At 41.7% G+C, this 21,115-nt stretch overlaps 1 protein-coding gene across 1 annotated transcript in view; it reads left to right on the top strand.

Annotated features, from left to right (window-relative positions):
• RUNX1T1 (RUNX1 partner transcriptional co-repressor 1) overlaps positions 1 to 21,115 on the top strand; it is a 130,830-nt gene that overhangs the window by 109,025 nt on the left and 690 nt on the right. Inside the window, 2 exon segments of the mRNA XM_072734340.1 lie at positions 4,632 to 4,700; positions 9,769 to 9,959. Of these exon segments, the coding sequence (XP_072590441.1) occupies positions 4,632 to 4,700; positions 9,769 to 9,959 (260 nt within the window).

The following is a 21,115-nucleotide window of genomic DNA, read 5'->3' on the forward strand; positions in this document are numbered from 1 at the left end:
TTTTAGGTGGCTACTTTATTTCACAGGCAGAAAAACTAGAAAAGGGGAATTCTATTTTTTTGTTTTGTTTTTTGTAGTTTTTTAGATTTTATTTATTCATGAGAGACACACAGAGACAGGCAGAGACACAGGCAGAGGGAGAAGCAGGCTCCCTGCGGGGAGTCCCATGTGGGACTCGATCCTGGAATCCCAGGATCACATCCTGAGCCAAAGGCAGACGCTTAACCACTGAGCCACCCAGGCATCCCTGAAAAGGGGAATTCTGAATTAAATGCAGTATACCTGTTGTACCTCTGGGACCATCATTCATAATACCAGGCAATGGAGTAATAGTTTGCTCCCAACCAAAGAAATACATCCTTTCTTACTATCAAATTATGAAAACCACAAACACACTGTTCAGAGTATACTGCATATAAGTTTAGAGTTTTATATTCTTATATTGATTCCTTTAAATCACATCATGAAATTCATTTCAAGACCATTCAGCTGAGCTCCTAAGTGAAGTGCCCACTGTATTTAAGTATATTGGGTTTAAAAAGATGGGCGTATTAGTTAAATATACCCATCTTTTAAAGACGAGAAGAGATGATTGCCTTCTGGAGCACTAGGTGTTTTTATTGTTAAAAACAGAAATCGTAATAACAGTTCTAGCTTCTAGGTTTGGTTTGGGCTTCTGAAACATAATATTGAAGTTTCTGAATTATCCTTACAAGTAATAAGCAGCATTTGTAAAGATGAACTCATTTAACTCATCCTTGCTTTCAGTGGCTTTTGTGATATATATTATCATGATCTCAGCCTCATTCTGCTCACTACAGGATGAAGGCCATACCCAGGTGCTGCCAAGCTATGAGCCTTGTTGTCCTGGGTCACATGAGGTCCCATTGGTTCTCCAAAGGCTATCAGCTCATCCCTTCATATTTATTGATGGCGGCCCTGGCTGTATCTAGTACCCAATGGTCTCCATTCTGTTGTAAGTGTAGTGCATCTTCCTTTTCCTACATCATAGATTGCTTTTTCTGTTCCTCCACTTGCTTGTAACAATTCCCGTGCCCTGACCCAGTCTCTGTCTTCATAGATGTGTTCTCTTCTCGAAGCTCCTCCTCTTCTCCTCTCACCCCCAAGCAGTTTGCCTCCCAAAGCAAGCCAGACTCAATTTAGGGCTTTTTCTATAATTTTGCAGTCTTTCGGTAGTTATGTTTCACATTTTAAAGCATCTCCTATAGGCTTATTTGTCTTTGTTATTATGACTGCATTTTAATACAACTATCCATTTTATAACAACTGATACTTTATAGGTGGCCAAGATTTAATGGTTAAAAATTAGCTTCTTTAAAATCTGGGCCTTAAAAACATAAGATGTTTTGCATATGTTTGTCTAGAGCAGTCAATATTCTAAATTAAGAACGTCCTAGGAGGGAAGTTGTCTCTTGTAATGTTGAGCGACTTCAGGACTTTTTTGTTGTTGTTTTTTTAAACTCAATATTGCCAATATAGACATTGTTATTGCTGCTACTTCAACAGAAGAGAAGATAGTACATCTATTAGTCATTTGGTTTTCTGTAGCAATTGTAGTATTCATCAGGGTATCAAAAATAGATTCTGAGGAGTACATCTACTGATCACTCCATTCATTTGGTTGGTAGACCTGATGTTTAGCTAAGACACAGTAACTTAGAACTAGAGAGGATATTGTAAAATGTGTGTGTGTGTGTGTGTGTGTAAATCTATATATATTCTAAAAATAATTTGCCTTTAGATTCTTCTCTTATTTTGAAAATAAATTCTTCTAGAAAGTAGGATGAGATTATGAAAACTTTTACTTGACTGGCTTTGGTGTTTCTATCAGGTTTCAAGGTCAGATGCAGTGAGTCTATATGTCACTGAGAATTTTAGGGATATATAGTCAACTTGAAATACTGCACAACTTTCCAGTGTGGTATATGGACCCTCACAATCTCTACTGTAAAGCGCCTGGGAAGGTGGGTACCTGAATAAGCCTTATACATTATCTTTGAGTAAATTTGGGAACTATAAACATTCTTGAGTTTTAAATAAAATTTATAAAAGTATCATGTAAGAAATTTGAGGCCTTTCCAACAGGACTAAGACAGGGAATTACTAACTATGGAAATAACTTTTATACCCAAGTGACATATTCTTAAGGAATAAAAAATTACTGTTGAATAAAAAATATACTGTTGTATATTGCTTAATCCAAATCTCTTGAGAGATATTTTTGCTTGTTTTCTTTTTTCTTTTCTTTCTTTTCTTTTCTTTCTTTTTTTCTTTTCTTTTCCTTTCTTTTCTTTTCTTTTCTTTTCTTTTCTTTTCTTTTCTTTTCTTTTCTTTTCTTTCTTTTCTTTTCTTTCTTTTCTTTTCCTTTTCTTTTTCTTTTCAAGTTTTCTGCTATGTGGATATAACTGCTGGGAGAAAAGAGAAACTTGAAGGTGCTTTTGTCCACCTTAATTATTGATGAGGAAATAAGTATCCATTCTTACTGGACAGGCTTCTGAATAATAGTAACAGTGATAACAGTAATGAGGGTAATAGCATCTAATGTCTAATGAGAGTTTGGAATGTGCCGTGCCAAGCATGTAATAGGAAGTACTTCTCTCAGTCTCCACAGCAGTGCACTCAGATGTTATACTGGTGTCCCCACTTGCAGATGTGGTGACTGAGACATAGAGAAACTAACTTGCCCAAATGCCACCTGACTAGCAGGTGACAAAGCCAAGATTCAACTTGACTGGCCTTCAGTGATCTCTGTTCTGCTTAGGCAATCTGGGGCAGTAATTAGTTTCTTCCATGCATGGCCTTTGGATAACCTAACGTTACCCTTCCTATTCCCTGTAATAACAATTGGCCACAATAGCTTTTACCAAGCTATTGATCTTTTCTCAATCCAATACATGGAACTTTTTTTTTTTTCTACTTTGGAGAAGGCATGATTTTTCAGTTTGTCTTCAGACTTCACATACCTATTCTTATATATAAGTCAAGATCTAGTCCTAAAAAAACTGTCTTTAAAAGCTGTCATAGTTTTTATCTCTGTTTCATTGTGTCATATGGCTAAATGTGAAGTTGATAACACTTTATTTCTTCTGGAAATAGTTTTAGTGGTGTGGAAGGTAATCCTGACAAGTCTAATTAACCACATCACATTTCCTTGAAGTCGTGTGTGCACCAAACAGTTTTATCTAAGCTGTTTTGTGAATGAAAATTACTTAAATGAAGACGCTTTGGTTTTCATCATTTTTCTTATAGAAATCAATGTATGCATGAAAATACCCAATAAGAATGGGTATTTCAAGTCTGTCTGATTATCAAGGAATCATGAAATTATAATGTAAAGTTTAAAAAAATGTGTTTATTTGCAATAATTATAGATCTAAGAAATGTTGCAAAGATAATACAGAGTGTTTCCAGATAACCTTCCTTAATCTATAATAAGCATTTGCTAATTCAGAATAGTTGTGGAAATCTTCAGTTTTAGCCGCTGATAATCTATGTACCGTACAAAGAATCAAAACATTCAGATTTATTTAAGGCATTCAAGTGTAAAATGATATATACGTAGCTAAATAGATCATGCTTTTCTCTGTTTCCCATATTCTGTATTCTGCTATTGACATTTCTTATAAATGTAAGGAAAATTTTAATTCCTTGAAATTTATCCCGGGTTAAATGATTATTTTATTTATAAAAGTTGAAATAATTTTTTCCTGCCCCCAGACCTCTAAATACATAGGCTTTCATTGAAAACTCAGTATGGAAGACTTGCAGTATGTACTTTAACTATGGAAGACTGTGTACACTTTATTTTCTATCATATATGGAAAAATATAAAATGTCATTTCCATGAACATGTTATTTTGGAGGTTAGCATTTCGACATCAACTTTATTATGACCTGTTTTCCCAGACTTTTAAATTTTGACAAGGATAAGCACCTCATTTCATTTTCTGTGAAACCCCATTTTCTGTTTTAGAAAGCATGTACTAATCCTCTTTGTTAACTGAATATCTCTGAATCCATTCTAATGATTCTTTCTTCCTTCCACCCATGTCAAATCCATATGATCCAATTTGTGTGAAAATGTTTAGTGCTCAGCGAGATTTTTAAGAAGTAATTAAGTGTAAGAACTGGTTAGCCATGGAGGGTAAGGCTCGCTATTTATTGAAAGGTGGTGGAAATCAGAGCTATGTGAAAATTATATTAGCTTAAGATTGGCTTTTTTGACTACCAATTTGACTCTTGAAAAGAAAATTACCAAATACAATTTATTTTCTTTAACACAATCAAGTATGCCTATAGAAGCTCCCACAGTGAGAGAGTGTTGGGAGCAGCACTCCCAGACATCATATTGTATAATGCAATCATTGAAGTTGTTTAATTTTGAGCATACAAAGGCATTTAGACCGATGACCTTCTGTTTTCCTTGAGCTCTGACGACTGGCCTTGCTATTTGTGTTTATTTTCTAGAAGCGGAATGCTCAGCCTTTTAAAATTACGTTTTTGTAGAGCAGCCAAGAGACTGGGCATTGCTTGCTTCTACTCTGTGTAATGACATAACATGCTTATGGTGCTTTCTTCTTCTCCCCACCCGCTTTGCATCCTTTTCCTAGATGCGCATCGGGAATTCCTTCACAGGCCTGCTTCTGGATACGTGCCAGAGGAGATCTGGAAGAAAGCTGGTAAGAACTGTTGAAAAACACGAGTCTAGTGTTCTGGCAGCTGTGCGCAGTTGTTCATGCAGCGATGTGAGGAGCGACAAGGAGGGCCTTTACTGCTAACAACAACAAAAACAAAACAGCCCCCCACCACAAACCCAAATTTTAAAGTCCTAATTAATATTCTTCAACCAGGCCTGATTAGAACACGGAATAGTTTTTATTTTAGTAGCATCTGCTAGTGCCACGTAATTGACCGTCTGGCAGTATTTCTGTTTTAAACCCCTGTTTCTCAGGTGGTAACATGGTTTCAGGCTGAAAGCTGGCATAAGAGGTCTCAGCTTGCATGCAGTTTATTCTTAATGAAAAAAACAAAAACAAAAACAAAGATCTAATGCCTTAGAAATTACATTGCGTACATCAGTCTTTGCTCCTGATTTTAAAAAATTGAGATATAATTGACACGTCTCTGGAGTTCTTTTAAAAATCCCAGCAAAACTAGTTGTCTTGTTGAGGCACTCTGAGATTTTATGATTACAATTACAATTTAAAATTGATCTTCTCTGCTAATTAATATTTAGTGGCCTGAGCTAAATTATTTCCTAAGTGAAATGACAAAGTTCCCTCCCGTATACATTATCAGATTTTCGTTAAGAGATACTGCTCTGCATTTTCAGGCTGGTTTAAAGTTCTTGGTGACACACTGACTTCAGAAAGTTCAGATCTGGCAGGATCTTGGTGGAATACCAACACTTAAAAAGTGGAGCTAAAGCCTTGCAAAAGCTGACTCAGGAGAGAAAGCATAAAACCTGTTTCAGGAGTTCAAGAAAAAGTGGAGCTAAAGCCTTGCAAAAGCTGACTCAGGAGAGAAAGCATAAAACCTGTTTCAGGAGTTCAAGTCGACATAACAGACACAAACTGTGGCTTTGAGCTGCTGTAACTCCAACTATTAAAATAGTTTGACTTGAGAAACTGGAAAATGCTGTTTCTGCAAAGGGTCAAATGAGTGTAAGGCTCTAACCCTAATGAAAGAGAAATAGTGAAGGGAAAAGGGTCTCTTTGGGTTGTGATTTGACCCAGCCATGTCTATAGTTCTTTGCAGCTTGGCTGATGCTCTGACCATTTGGCTCTTAGCCAAGTGTTTTTAAAGATTTTCTAATAAATACCTGGTTTTGTAAGAGTGATAAGGAATTTCCAAATCCAATAGTATGCTAGGCCTACTAGCTTGGCCAGAGAACCCGAGGGTTCTCTTGCATGTCCAATATACAAATCAGATAGATTGTTCAGCTTAAAGGTGATATAGGTTGCTCAGCTGCATAGTCTTACCAGATTTACAGCATCACCTCTAAGGATATTTCTTCATGGGCCATGGGCTACTCCCAAGCTGTTAAAATGTGCTGAGTGTCACTTATTTGGAAAAAGAATTGCTCTATCTGCTTTCTGACCACTTTTTCTTCCCCATTCTTAAGCTGTCATTGCAACTTACTCCAAGAAGAGACACAAAGAATTGCCTTTTTGGACAGCAGAAGGGATGACATTTTATGTTGAGGGAGAGAGTCTTTCCTCTGCCTTTCCTTATTTATGTGTATTTAAGTTAAATCCATGATAGTTCATAAAGAAAAAAGTGACAGTAAAGTCTTGTGTAATCCAAATTCCTTTTCCATGCTATTATCTGCTCAAGTCTTTGTTTGACTGCTATTAAGTGCGAGCAGATTTTTCTGAATATACCACCTTTGTTGGAAAGTCAACTTGAATAGCTAGGCACAAAGGAAATCCTACCATAAGTGGTAAGCAATTGGAAGCAGATTCAAAACTGCACTATATATTTTCCACTTAATCAGGTTCTTTAAAAATTTGACATGTTGTAATTCTATTGAGTCCACTATTATTTTTCTTCCCTGTTTTTGCAGGTTCCTGAAACTAATTCTGGGAATACTTGACATGGTGGGGGTTGTACAGTAGAAAAAGAGCAATATTTGCTCCTGTTGTATCTGTATGCTCTCTAAGAAAGGTTAAACCTTCTCACACAAATGTCTGGAAAATATTTTTTTAGATGTGCCTATATTCTATCCTAGGTCTTCAATCTAAAATACGACTTGGAAGTGGGGTCGGTTAAATTTCTGTTGTTCTCACAGTGGTATCCGTAATTTGCACAAAAACAGTTTGGGGATGGTTTTCCATGGATGGATGCTAATATTAAGGAGTGTATTAAATCCCCAAAGTACAGGTGACAGTTTCATCTGGAAATCTTGAATAACTGCTTATAATATTTATCTTTATAGGCTTCTTAAAAAGCATTTCTAGTGTTTACAGTGTCAAGGCATCCAGCATGATGAAAACACCAAGGGCAGAATGTGACGTCTGCACTCAGCTTGTTACAATTTGAAAGCCTTTTTTTCCCCCCAAGATTCTAAAATTTGCTGTGGGCAAAAAAAATTTTTTTTAGAAGAAAACCTATAAAGTGTGTATCAAAGTATTATACATTACCTTTGTGGCAAAGATAAGTAAATAAAAGAAAGTTTAAAGCGTTTGAAAAATATCAAAGGAGTAGAGCTCTCAAAATTCAGTGTAGTATATAACCAGTGCAGCCTTTGTCACAGAAAACTATAATCGCAAAAAGTATGTCCTGTGCATGAAAGTATATTGTATAATATTTAGCACCGTTGTATGTTGAGATGATTTCAGACTTGCAGAAAAGGTACCAAAAAAAAGGGAGGGGGGTATATAAAAAAATTCCCTTGCTTTAATATCTTTCTTTTCCTCTTTCCTTCCCTCCCTTTTCTTTCTCTGTTATGCATGTTTTTCCCCAACCACTTGAGAGTAAGTTGCAGATGTGATGCCCTTTTACCCTAAACGTTTTAGTGTGTGTTTCCAAAGCATGAGGACATTCTCTTATATAACTACAAGTACCAAAATCAGGACATGAACAGTTTGTAACTCACAGACCCCATGCAAATTCTACATGTTGCGCTATTGAGTATAACAATGTAATAGTGTAACAATACACATTTTTACATATTTTGGATCCTAACAAATGTTGGAGGCTGCATCAGTTTTCCCCTATAATTAGTATTTTTAAAAGCAACAGAAAAAGTAACAGAACACACCATACAGGTATGAAAGAAACGTCTTCATAAAATTGAGGGAAAAAATCTAACGTAAAGATGGTTTGAAATCACAACCAAGTGTTTTCTTCAGTATATTTCTTTTTCAAACGATCGGTGAATGTTTGCAGTTGGTAATAAATATTCAAGCACCTTGCAAATGTCCTACCAACTCTCTTTGCTGATCTGTATATGCCTGTGGGATTAGAATAGGAATGCATAATTTAAATATAAATTGCCTGATTTGCATACACAATTAGTCAAGCTACAGCTTTGATCGTAAGCAAAAATTATTGTCCTGTATTACCACTTAGATAGAATTTTAATTCACCTTGAATATTCAAACTAAATTAGACCCTGGCTGTCTAGTTAGAAGGGCAGTACTTCCCTGGTGCCCCAGGTCGTTTATGATAGGGTAATAAAGGCATCTTTTCACCTCCTGGTGAAGAAAGAGCTGCAAGCTCTGTGCAGTACTCTGTTTCTATCCAGATTTTAAATGGCATATCTTAAAGCAACCAACAAAGGCTTAACATATTTTAGTTAATATTTCCAGTCTGGATCTTTCCCTTATATTTTAGCTCATAAAACCTAGCAGACAGTGATTACAAATGAAAGAACTTCAGAAATAATGTGGCTAAAGTGACAGAGGCTACAAAATTCATGCCAGCTAATTACTAGCGGAGGGCTTTTGATGATCCTCAAGGCCTGGGCTATAGATGTGTGAAATAAACCATAGACATTTAAGGAACCATAGGAGTATTTGCATCTCTTACATTTTTAATCTACAGTAAAACATTTTTTTTATTAGGAATCTATGTTTTTAATTAAACAGAACATTTAATTAAGGTGCTTTTTAAGTGGGTGAAACAATTAAGTGCAAACACTTGAATGAAACATGTCATAATTAGTTTTAATAGAGTGTTAATTGGTACTAGGTTTGCCAAGTTAATAATTACTGCTTATTAAATTTTCAATTAATCATTGTCATTTTGCTTTGAATAAAGATGAAAATTAGATAAACTAATTTAGGGGGAGGATATTTTCCCTTGTTAATTAGAACAGTTAATTTTTTTAAATGGAAATTACTTGTTTTAGTTGTCAATCTCATATTGTACATTAGTCAAATCTCTGCACCCTTCCCACAGCCAAAAATAAAGAGCTAATTTGACACCTTGCAGGTTTGTAGGCAGGCCTGATTGTTTTGGCCTCTGGTACGATTCAATTACGTTTGTCTCGTGCAACAGTTGGTTATGCGAAGCTGTGTATTATTTGATTGAGTAGTTGGGCAACAACTGAAAATGAGAAAATTATCTTTAAAGAACCCTAATGCTTAGGGCATATACCCTGTAAGAGCATATTTCCGCATGACTCTGGAGATGACTTAGGAAAAAGAAGAGCCAGATCATCTGTTTTGTCCCAGATTTTCGTTAGCGGTGTACATTGACACAATTGCCATAGGAATTATCTTTCACTCTTGTGCTGTTTCACCAGCAAAATGTTCGTTAGCACTTACATATGTGTATGTGTAAAATCCATTCCCCTCATCTTTGTTTCTAAAGCTCAACTCATGCCATCCCTGTGTGCACAGTAACCTATAGCACTGTGGCAAAACACCACCTTAACGTGTCTGAATTATCCAGGCAGGTTTCTTGTGGCTTTTGTCTTTCATCTACTTGAGTAGGGTCTCATAATCTTTTCTGGAGGCCCTAGTTTGGTAGAAAAGTTGTAGTGATGCTACAGTAGTTTAAAAAGCTATTCCCCGATATGTAAGTTAAAGGGAAAAAAATAATAATAAAAAGCTCACCCTTTGTTTTCTGAAATGAATCTCAGAAAGCTGCTGGCTTTTTAGAGAGCCACGAGAAGGGCCCTTGATTGGGCTGTGAGTCACACTGGTTCCCTAGAGTTCTTGTGGGGCCGCCCTCAGGGGCCAAGGGTCTGCGCTAATGGGGGCGTGTTTTCTTGTCCCGTTGGGTCCGGCTGGCGCGCAGAGGAGGCGGTCAACGAGGTGAAGCGCCAGGCGATGACCGAGCTGCAGAAGGCCGTGTCCGAGGCGGAGCGGAAGGCTCACGACATGATCACCACCGAGCGCGCCAAGATGGAGCGCACTGTGGCCGAGGCCAAGCGGCAGGCGGCAGAGGACGCGCTGGCCGTCATCAACCAGCAGGAGGATTCAAGCGAGGTGAGGTGCCGGAGGGGGGCTCCCAGGGCAGGCCGGCCGTCGCCACAAACAACACGGCTGGCTTTGGAGGCTGGGAGGTCACCAGTCAAAACGGGTGTCGGACTGAAGGGCCACTAGTCTTTGCGGGGGGGGGGGGGGGGTGAAGGGGGGTGCTGGGGGGGGGCAGTGCATGCGGAACCCATCAAGGGCTCAGTCAGGTGTTGTCTATTCAAGACCTGAAAGAGAAGCTTTGTCAAGAGAGGTGGTTGGTGTACCTGGCGGATCGCAGAATGAAGGGAGGTTCTTCCAACCTCTTAGCGCCGTCGAGCCACTCGAAAGTTGGCTGGGTGCTGTTTGGTCCCCGGAGTCAGGGTTTCACGGAGCCGTCCGCGCCTGCGTGCTCTCCAGCCCCCCCCCCCCCCCCGCCCCCCACGCGGGGGGCTGTGGCAGTTTGGCATTTGTGAGAAATGCTCTGCCACAGGCATGTTCTCCACCTTGTCTGTATAACCACTGGGCCGCCTTCTCCTAGCCTCACATCGTGGCCCCAGGTAGCAGCGTCTGGCATTAACTTGAGTGTATGAAAACACACGCACGTAGCCCACGGGGCTCAAGCATCTGGGAAGGAACGAAAACACGGGACCTAACAGTGCTTTTTAAAATGCTCCGCATTAATTAATGCGGCACCACGATTCTCTCCCACCCCTCGGTGGCTTCAGATAAAGGATGGTGGTGCGCCAGTCACACCGAGCTCAGCCAGCAAGGGCGTCAACTGATAAATCCAGGGCCTACTACAACACATATCTATAATTTGTGAGGGAGAGTCAGAATTTAATTTGGACCAGGCTTCTCTGTAGATGAAAGACCCTGCGGGAATCACTCGATGCCCAGAGTTTCTATTTAATGTGTAGCAGATGAATAACATGGGTACAAAAGGAATTGATTTTCAACATTTGAAAGTTTCTGAGGAAAAGAGGGACAAAGGGAAGTTTATCTACTCTTTAACTGCTGACTTTTCCATTGTCGAATTAAGCTAGACATAAATTCAATTTTATTGGCATCTTGTGGCTAAGATATTTAAGGACCTTGTTTTGGGTTTGTTTTTTTTTTTTAATTTCTATTAATATCCTTTGGAGAGAATTTGTCCCGCTCCATTTGAGTTAGTAATACCGTGAAGCACAGTAGTTGCCTTCACTAAAACATTATCACTTACCCCAGAACACTTTAGGGCTGTTATGTATGGTTAAGGGTATTTTGTAGGCCACTGAATTCTAAAGATGAATTTTCAGAAGAAATTAAGAACTAAGACTCTGTATTTGGCAAGTAGTATGCTCTATTCCTTCAGCAGCTAAAAGCTTTGTATCTTTATTCCTAAAATCTACCCAGAAAAAAAAAAATACATGATCTTGACATGAGTATTTAGCATTATAGAAATAAGGATCGTTAAGGTCATTTTTGGATACAGATAATCTGAAAGGCAACTTAAGTCTGATGTCTTACTTTCATTCTCTTTAAACGGCAGTACCTTTTTTAAGACTTAAGAGTCAAGGTAGGGGGCTTCATCCCTCCAGGAATTGAGTTTCTTTTCTTCTAAAGCAACATGAACGTTTTCCTGGGAATAGGAGAGCAAAATGTGGAGGAGAGATTTCCCTGGAATGAAGCTGAGACTCCTCTAGACTTGAACAGAAGTCTACACACACATACTATAAAAGTGGTTTGACTGAGGACTCAACAGAGAAGTTAATCCATTAGCCTGAAATTAATGTTGCTACTTCTCCTGAGGAGTGATGATGTCTGTGAATAGTCTTAGTGCCTGGTGGTCATTTTAGTCAGCCCTCTCTTTTGCCCAAAGTCACAGGTAAATACTTGTTATCCCCACCCCCCTCAGGAATGCTTTACTTTTAATTTAGGAGTGGGGACAAAACTTTGAATCCAACGTATTCTTTTTCTTTGCTCTGCTCTTGCCTCTCCCTGAGGAAAATACACCTTTTCATAGAAATGACCTGATAAAAGCCACCCCTGCAGTGATGCTTGCAAGTCACCTCAAGTCTGGAAAGCTCCCTGGGCCCCTCAGGGACAGAGCCAGAACAACTTTGGCTTCCTTGGGCTAGGGTATAGCCTCCTATTCCAGCCTTCACTGGTTGGCCCCAGAGCAGGCCTCTCATGGGCCAGCACTGCTTGGCCCAGCTGATTTGCAGAGAAGAGAGTCCAGGTGCTTCTCAGAACTCCCTTCTGTTTCAGGAGGTTTTCTTAAATTTTAGCCACTGGCCCCAAATAAGCACATAGTGTTGTGCTTTAGAAATTTGATGAATTGTTCTTTGTTTTCCTCAGAATACTACACATGAAGTCTGTCTCTGTCTGCCATGGTAATTGGTTTAAAAAAAAAAAAAAGACATATTCTCATTAAATGTAGGAACCATTGATTTAAAAAACTCTACTAAGAAATTAATGGGCATTCGTTAAAAAAAAAAAAAAAAAAAAAAAAAAAAGTCATGTTTGTGACCTGCCCAGGGCAATTGGTTATTCAATACATGTAACTCTAAATTACTCACATCCATGCATTCATTTATTCTTTCCTTAACAAAGTTTTGAGCTTTTATTCCACGTTGGGGTCCGTGCTAGGCACTGAAGGTACCTCTGCGTTCATGTGGAGGAGGCAGATCACTAAAGTAGAAGAGTCTTAACAGGTTTTGTGTGAAAGCTTCCAGAAATTACGTTTCATTTCATCTTATAGTAAAGAATAATCGAGAACCAGTCAGCACCTTCTCTCCATCTCCCTCCACCCCCATTGCTTCATCACTGTTTCCTCGGGTGGGGGGGCAGGGGAGGCATGTCATTGCCTCTGTGCAGGAAGAAGAGAAGAGGTGGGAAAAGAAGCTTTGAGAACAGGAGGGCTCTGTGGCTGGTGAGTGGATTGGAAGGATCACTCGGGCTGCAGTGCAGGGAGAGATGGGAGGAAACTAAAAGGAAGGAGCAATCTGTTTCAGGAGACAGATGGGGATGAGGATGGTGGATAGTGGCGCTGGGGGTGGAGGAGATTGTGTATGTTGGCTGGGAACCCATGAGAGAAAATGGGCAGGATTTCATGACTCATTGGCTGTCAAGGAAGAAGAAGGCCAGAAGAGGAGTTTGGGATGCAGACATCAGGTGATCCTACTTGAAAACATCTTCAGAAATTCGCTGGCTTGGATCTTCCCAGGGTGTGTTTTTCCTTCAGTTGCAGGGGTGGGTGGTAGGTAGAAGAGATCACCTTCATTTTTTGTGCATAAACAACACAAGTTAAAAATTTTAAGAAACTCAGATCAGTTTCTGAATCCAGCTAGACAGACGGCCCCTGTGAGTCGGAAGGGGTAAATAGCCCAAAGTCTGACATAGTATTGTGAAAATCAGGATAGAAGTACATAAAAGTGGGGTGCAGGGCGACCATGCCTCCCAATTTGAAGGACCCAATCCTGGCTTCCCCCTGTTGTCCCACGTAATTACTAAGTGGTCTCTCTTATTCTCAAGTGTTCTTGGTTTGTATAATAAATTATGCGGTCACACCACTTAAAGGCTGTGTTTGGGCGATTCGATGGTCATCTTTTGCTAGCAAAGCTCAGAGACAGGTGCATGGGGCAGAGAGAATCCAAAGGGAGGACCTGCATTCTAGCTCCAGCTCAGTTACTGTATCGGGCATCCTGGAGCGAATCCTCTCACTCCTGCCAGCCTTCATTTCTTCTTACGAATGCGATGTTGCTTCCTTACCTCACGGGGTGGTTTAGTAGAAATTTTCTGTTTTTTTTTTTTTTTTTTTTGGCACATAATGTTTAGCAGAGTTCTTTTATGCCCACAGTTTAATTCAGATGTTTTGAGAGCTGTAATGCAAGGCATCATTATCTGCTCATTTCCACAGTCCCCCATCACAGAACACACTAAACCTTTCTGGCTGAAATGTCTTTTTTTCCCCCTTTTCTCCCTCAGTTCGAAGCCGCCTCCTATTATAGACACATCTCTAAGCTAGATCTCATGGTCTAGATAATCTGAATCTATAGAAAGACATATGTAGATGATATAAATTTAGAAAAACATTATTCTCCCCTTCGTAGGGAGTTCGAGAAGGAATCTGAGCTTCAGCATCAGACGACCCCATCTCTAGACTGAGATTCTTCTGAGCTGATGCCCGTGAATACTTCTATGATTTCACACATGGCAGGTGTATCTAATGCCCATTCTGCTTAGGAAAACCAGTGGCTCTGAAGAGTAGGCTGTGAAGAATGGAGAAATTCTAGAAGGAGGAAACAAGAGTTGAAAATACTGCAAGAGGAAAGTGTAGAATCAGGAATGAATGAATAGACACAAGTATTTTTTGGGGGGGCGGGGGGAACGCACATGATTTATTATCCAGATGGGGACTCTTCTCAGAGTAGCAGGGGGTGCTTTGGCCAGGGCGGGCTAGTCCTACCCACCAGGCTGTCCATGCCCAAGCCCGCTGTCAGCATGGTTATTGAGGGTGGCAGGAGTTTGGTTTGGTCTGAGGGAGAGACAGGCAGACCGAAGGTGAGTGTTTAACTCTGTACCAGATGTCACAGAAGCTGCAGCATGTATTTCCTGTGCTCTAGCACATTTACTCCTCTGTGAGTCCAGGTAGTGTAGACGCTGCCCTTGTCCTCATCTTGCAGCCCAGAAAAGCTGAGTCTTGGGAGGTGGAGCCTTTGCTCAGGGCCTCAGCCCAGATGGCCTGTTTCTCAGGCTGCCTTCTGAAGAGTCACATGGCAGTAGGGGAATTCCTCCCCCCCGCCCACTCCAATTGCCTATTAGTGTATCTGTTTCTTCATTGGACTTCCTTCAGATTATTCCTACCTAGTTCTCTAACTTTACTTGGGTTTATAGCCTCATAATTGTTAGTATAGTAGAACGAGGCTGGGTGTGGGGCGGACATCCAAGCGGTATAATGCTTTCTGGGGGCTCCTGGAGGGGGGGCTCAGTCGGGTTAAGCATCTGCCTTTGGCTCAGGTCATGGTCTTGGGGCCTGGGAATATCCGGCTCCCCATCATCGGGCAGGGGGCAGTCTGTTCTCCCTCGCCTTCTGCCCCTCCCTAAGCTCATGCTCACTCTCTCAAATAAATAAAATATTAAAAAAATATATTTTCTGTGCTTTCTCTCTCTCTCCCTCTCTCTCTTTTATAGTGTATTAACTTATCGCACCTAGAATATACTGCCAGCATTAACGTAAAAAAAAAAAAAAAAGATATTTGCCACATCTGGCCACCGTAAACTTTTTAAAAAAATTTTTTCATATTAATGCTTGGTTCCCATACATGTATTTTTTTTCTCGACGAACATGGGCAGATTGGATCCATTTCCAGAGAACCTGCTATGATTCTTCTTTGAGATCCATGATCTGTTCTAGCTTAGGGGATTGAAGCGAATGATTGGAAGTGGACATAGAATGAAGAATAAATAATTCTATTCTAATAGCTTTGAATTTTAAGCCACCAAACTGATATCCCCCCTAAGGTTAAAATGGCCATTATTTGTCATTCCTATATAGGTACAGAACTGCACAGTCTATATTAGAGTTAGACAGTTCTGTTGCACTTGAAGAGAAACACTGATTAAAACCTTTAAACTTTATATTCCCAGACCTGACCGTGTGGGCGAGCCACTCTGAGGTTTATCTTCTTTACTCCTCCTAGAATTAATGGAACCACCCCCAGCGGACTCTGTGCAGTATGTCCCAAACCATAGAAACTCCACCTGAGCAGACCCTGTAGAATTAGTTACCACACAGTTACGGCCCCAGAGTCTCAACATTCTGGTTCCTATAGGCACCCCATGATCCCCTCAGACCCATGGATCCCCACAACAATTTGGAGCACTCAGACCATCAGCTGTGATGCTCTAGGTTACAATGCAATTTTTGTTGTTGTTGTTGTTGTTGTTGCTGTCTCATTAGAAGGTCAACTCTTTGCATCCAGAGATACTCACTGCATAGTGGTTGGAGACCTGGACCTGGAATGAACTAGAGTGACACACCTCTTGGAGCTTTGGTTTTTTTCCTGTCTGTAACAGTAGAGTAAGGTTCATGTGACTCAACTCGTAAGGTTGTTGAGAGATGCAGATGAGTAGAAGTGTTTTATAACCAAGTCCCCTTCTGAGAGGGCAATGGATCTATGTAGGAGAGAGAAGTGCAAAGCCAGGTAAGAAGCTATTCTACAAGGGAGGGCAAGGAAGGAACTTGGGTGGTCAACATGAGCTTGGGAAATTGGGAAGAGAGATTGTGGCGGCGAGATATGGGGGTTTGGCACCAACTCATTGCCGGGGCCAAAGATAGGGGAGTCTCGAAGAAGATGATGAAGGCCCGAATGTGAGTGTTGCCAGCAGCTGAATGAAGCACACCAGAGGGCTGGGTTTGGGGGAGCGCTGACCCGGGAGATAGGAGCATCCTGCTGGCTGCAGTTCCAGAACCAACCGTTGAAAGTAGCTCAGGAATGAAACAAGGGCTGGAGAAACAGGTTGGAGTGTCATTTTCTTGCAGCCGAGACTTGCAACCATGAGGGGGGATGAGGGAGAGTGTGGGAAGAAGGTTCTCTTTATGCCAGCTTCTCGCTCTTGCCAGGGACTTAGAGGGAAATGGACAAATGGGGGGGAGGGGTAGGTGGCAGCATCAGAAACAGAATTGGAGCATCTCAAGCCAAAAGTTAGAGGGCATTTGGACAAGGGGGATGGAGAGAGGAGGCAGGGGGAGATGGTCAGTCGAAGCAAATCCTTAGATGACCTGAGGACCGTGAGGGCATAGAAAAAGTACAGGGGAAAGGAACCACTGTGTTTTCTCTGCAGCTGTCACTGCCTTTCGGGGGTGGCCTGGACCTGCAGGGATGGAGAGGGTCTTGCTTTCTTCCAGCCAAGGCCAGGAGGGGTTACGTGGTGCCGTCCTCCTCAGGACCTCTGCCCACCAGGCCCTGTGCCCGGCCGAAGCTCCATCCCGAAGTGCCTCGTGCGCTTCTGTGCCACAGGTACTGTGGCTCCGAGGGCTTCAGTACCCTGGCCCGTGGCTCTCAGGCCGCTACGTGATGTGGATGAAGTGAAACCCGAGGCAGGCTAACTGAAGCCGCTCCGAATAGAAGCCGTGTCCACTGCACCCCGTGGTGCCTTGTGTGCGGCGCTCCAGCTTCCCGTGCTGACCTCGGTCTGCTTTCAGGGGTGCAGCACCCCTCTAACCTCATTCCTGCTGAAATAGGCTCGAAGCAGTATCTGAAGTGGACAGAGTGCAGCCCAAAGGCCTGAGTGAATCAAACCTTGGCCGTGTGGTTCTCTAGCTGTGTGATTTGAGACAATTCATTTATTGTAAAAGTTACTCATTCTTTGGACCTCAGTGTCCTAAGCTGCAAAATGCATTTTGAAAGTGGTTTTCAACTCTGTGCAGCTCAATGCCAGTGTAAGCATTGTAAGCAGTGTAAGCCAGTGATCGTACCGGGAATTTAAGGCCATGTGTCGTAGAGTTCTTTACATCTTGGGAATTTTCATCATGATCATTCTGCTTTATTCATTGAGCATCATGTGCATGCAAGAAGTTTTCTGGAGAATTGTAGGTGCATGTAGGAGAAAATGGTTTGTTTCTTGGAAAAGGAAATTTCCAACAGTAAGAACCAGAAAGGATACTATTTTCCAGGTAGGGCTACAAAAGACCATTCTCAGGGTCTCTAAGATAGGAAAAAGGGAACAATTTTGTTCTTAAGGATGAAGAGAATTGCCAGCAGGAAACCAAGTAGCGGTGGTCTTTGACTCATGGCTTTGGCATTCCAAAGCTTTGGTTCCTCATTTTCCTTTCTAGCTGTAGTATTAGCACATTTAGCAAAAGGGAGGGTTGTATCCAGCCTCATATTCTTCATCTGAGTCACAGCTTAACTTTGGTCAATGGCTGACTCTCATTTCTCAGATCAGGGGAAAATACCCTCTATGCCAAAAAGGGAATAATCATAGCACAAGTAAGGGAAGACTATAAAGTGCCACGAATGTTGAGAATGAAATTTGCTACGATAGGGTATTCTTGAGGCTTTTACAGGTTAACGGCAATTCAGTTGCCAGCAGCGTTCTTTAGAGGACTGAGAGGGAAGCTCGGTTATAGGATGGATGGAAGGAAGAAGGAAGGAAGGAAGGAAGGAAGGAAGGAAGGAAGGAAGGAAGGAAGGAAAGAAAGAAAGAAAGAAAGGAATTGAAGGAGGAAATGAAAGAAACCAATGAACAACTATCAGGAAATACTAGGCTGACTATAAAAAGCATAAATTGAACACTGTAAAGTTAGATCAAACTATTGCTGATACACCCCTGGGTATGACACACAATTTGCACTTTCCACCTTTGTGAACAGCAGAAAGCTTAGAAATTTCAAACGGTCCAAGTTAGGGTTCTCACGAGACTCTGCACATCCCACTGTCCCCAGAAGTGTGACTGTTGAGAGGCTGAGTGTCCCCGGTCAGGCCTCAGTCTTGTCAGTACGGAGGAGCCAACAGGAAATTCAGTAGAGCCACCCCAGAGAAATGTATTAATAAAGATTGCTTTGTCTGTTTTCTAATGAGCTTTTAAAAAGGAATATACACTTTGGAGGGGTTTCCTTTTGTTAATGGACCACTTGCGCCAAAGTTCCCCTGCACATTCATTGCAGTGCAGTGTGAAGAGCAGTAAAAATCTGTAGCATCCCCCCGCCCCAGCTCATTTGAATTGCTCTTTGTTGTACTTTCCTACAGCTGAAGGTGGTTTTTCCCCCGGGGGTGGGTGGTAAATAAGTGGAATCGAACAACTTGGGACTGGGACTAGAGGTGAAGCGAGCCAGAGCTCTTGAATCCTGGGTCAGAACCCGGTGGAGCTAGGCAAGAAAGCTCAATTCCCAACAGCTTCATGATCCAAAACATCTGTTTCGCTATTTGGCCTAATTCCACTTTTTTATTTATAAAATTGTTCCCATCTTTGAAAACACTTTAAAAAATAAAGAAGTTCCCCGTTCCGTCCCTTCTTTCCACCCCCCAGCACATGCATTTGTAATTACCTGGTTTAGTCTGTGTGTTTAATCAGCTTAAATTGAGAAGGTTTTGCCTACATCTGATTTCAATCTGAAGTGCTGGGCAGTTACCACCCTTGTGTCTGCCAAGCTGTGCCTCTGCCAGAAACAGGATAAGACTCACACCAGGCTATTTCCTAAAGAAGCCACTTGACTCAGATTAGATGTTTAATTTCCTTAAAATATTGTTTTCGATCCAGGTCTCTGTTCTCTAATTGGGATTTTCTGATATAATTTAGGAATTTTGCTTATTTGCTGAGTTCCAGGATCCAGCTGGCATTATTCTAACTGCCTAAACCTCAGGGAAGTAAACTTCATTGTGGGCGCCGAGCACCCTACCTCACTCCTCTGAAGGACGGGCCAGGCTCACGTTATTCATGGCTTCGTGGGGCCATTCGATACACAATGAGATTGGACTGATTTTGACGAAGAAGGGGGCTTCTAAGTTATGGTAGAGGCCTCTGATCCAGAGGTACACAGCCCTTGAGATATTTAACTGGATAAATTAAGTCAAAGTAGGAAGGAAAATTTAACTTTAATTCTATTTTTATTTATGACATCACCGTATAAACCAAGTTTCTAAATTGCCTCAGCTATGTCCACTTAAAACACCTCCAATCCAGAGTTCTGGAGTTTGGAGGCTCCTAGCACTTGGAAAGCCTGTAGGAACCCCTTTATTTGTTCTCAAAATCAGATTGACGGCTACAAATCCCTTTGCATACCTTGGACGTTGTAAAACCATACACACCAGGATGATGGACTGATACTCTACTGGGGTGTTTTTGGTGGGTTTATGAGCCTGCCCTAGGCCATCCAACCAGCATGCTGGACGCAAAACCAATGCAGGCAGCGCAGCAGGGAGATGTTTAATACCCACATACATCGGGGCCTTTGAAAAGGTGTTACTTAATCGTGACACAACCACATACCAGTCAGCTGAGTTGGAGTAACCATAATAGTGGCAAAAGTTTGTCTTGCAAGAAAATAATGAAAAAGCAAGGAAGATGAAAAAAATATATATATATATATTGGTGGCGCCATGGTAAACTCACTTGGTAGAGCACTTCATGTCAGGAATGGTTTTGTCAGAGGAACTGGGCACGTGTGAAGTTGGCTTCCGGAGGTCCCACCGGTTCCTGGAAGGGCTCCCACGGGCACTCCCCCTCCTCGGTTCCCTAACATCTCTCCCACGCCCATGCGTTTTTGTCTCTGGCATGTCTGTGCTTGGATTCATGATGTGTTTATCTCAAAATTTAGATCTTAGAGGTCGCCTCACTTCAGCTTTTCTCATCTCTTGTAAAGCAGCTCGGGAGCTTGGCATGGGACTCACCAGTTGTGAGTTTCCTCTCCTTTTCTAAGCACTCAGAGTTGCTGAAGTGGGAGAAAAATTTTTTTAATTTTTAAAAATTAAAACAAACAAACAAACAAAAAACAAGTTTCAGAGGAACCCCAGCAGCTGGGAAGCATTGTAGAGAAATAGAACCATTGTTTCCTCAGTTGTATTTCCGGCTTTCAGAGTCAAATTAGGTATAGACCGATGGAGTCATTTCATGGGTGTTCATTGAGCACCTACTTTATAGCAAGTGCTGCTCTGGGTGCGTGCTGTGTATGGGAGAAAAACCAAGGAGCCTGCCCTCTGGGTTGCTGAAGTGAAGGAGATGGTTGTCAGCTTGTCCTCCCACGAGGTTGTCAGGTCCACCGATTGCCGGGCTGCAATGGGAAGGGCTGACCCATGCCGAGGTTCGGGTGCCGTGCCTCAGTTCCTTGGTCTGTCCCAGAGCAGGGAATACAGTCCTCTATCTCCTGCGTCATGTTTCTTGACTCTGATAGACAGTTCTCAGAGTCACTCTTGTCCTTTCTGTTGGCATCTAGAGGGAAGGCGCTTCTGCCGGGAAGGGCGTCTTTGCACCTGACCTCAGTGGCGTTGGTGTTAGAAGGAGACAACGCATAGACACGGCCATCGTTAGCATGGGCAAACGGAGACCCGGATGTGAAGATAGCCAGACCTGAAAGGAAGGGATTTTATAGTAAAACCAGAAAGGAGCTCCCACCTGTCTGTTGGATGTAATAGGTGTTGGTGGAAAAAAGTTGGGGCAATCGCAGCACAACACACGTCGTCTGTGTGTTTTAGGATGCACCCATC

This window comes from Vulpes vulpes, chromosome 13 (assembly GCF_048418805.1).
Source record: "Vulpes vulpes isolate BD-2025 chromosome 13, VulVul3, whole genome shotgun sequence".
Taxonomy (NCBI): Eukaryota; Metazoa; Chordata; class Mammalia; order Carnivora; family Canidae; genus Vulpes; species Vulpes vulpes.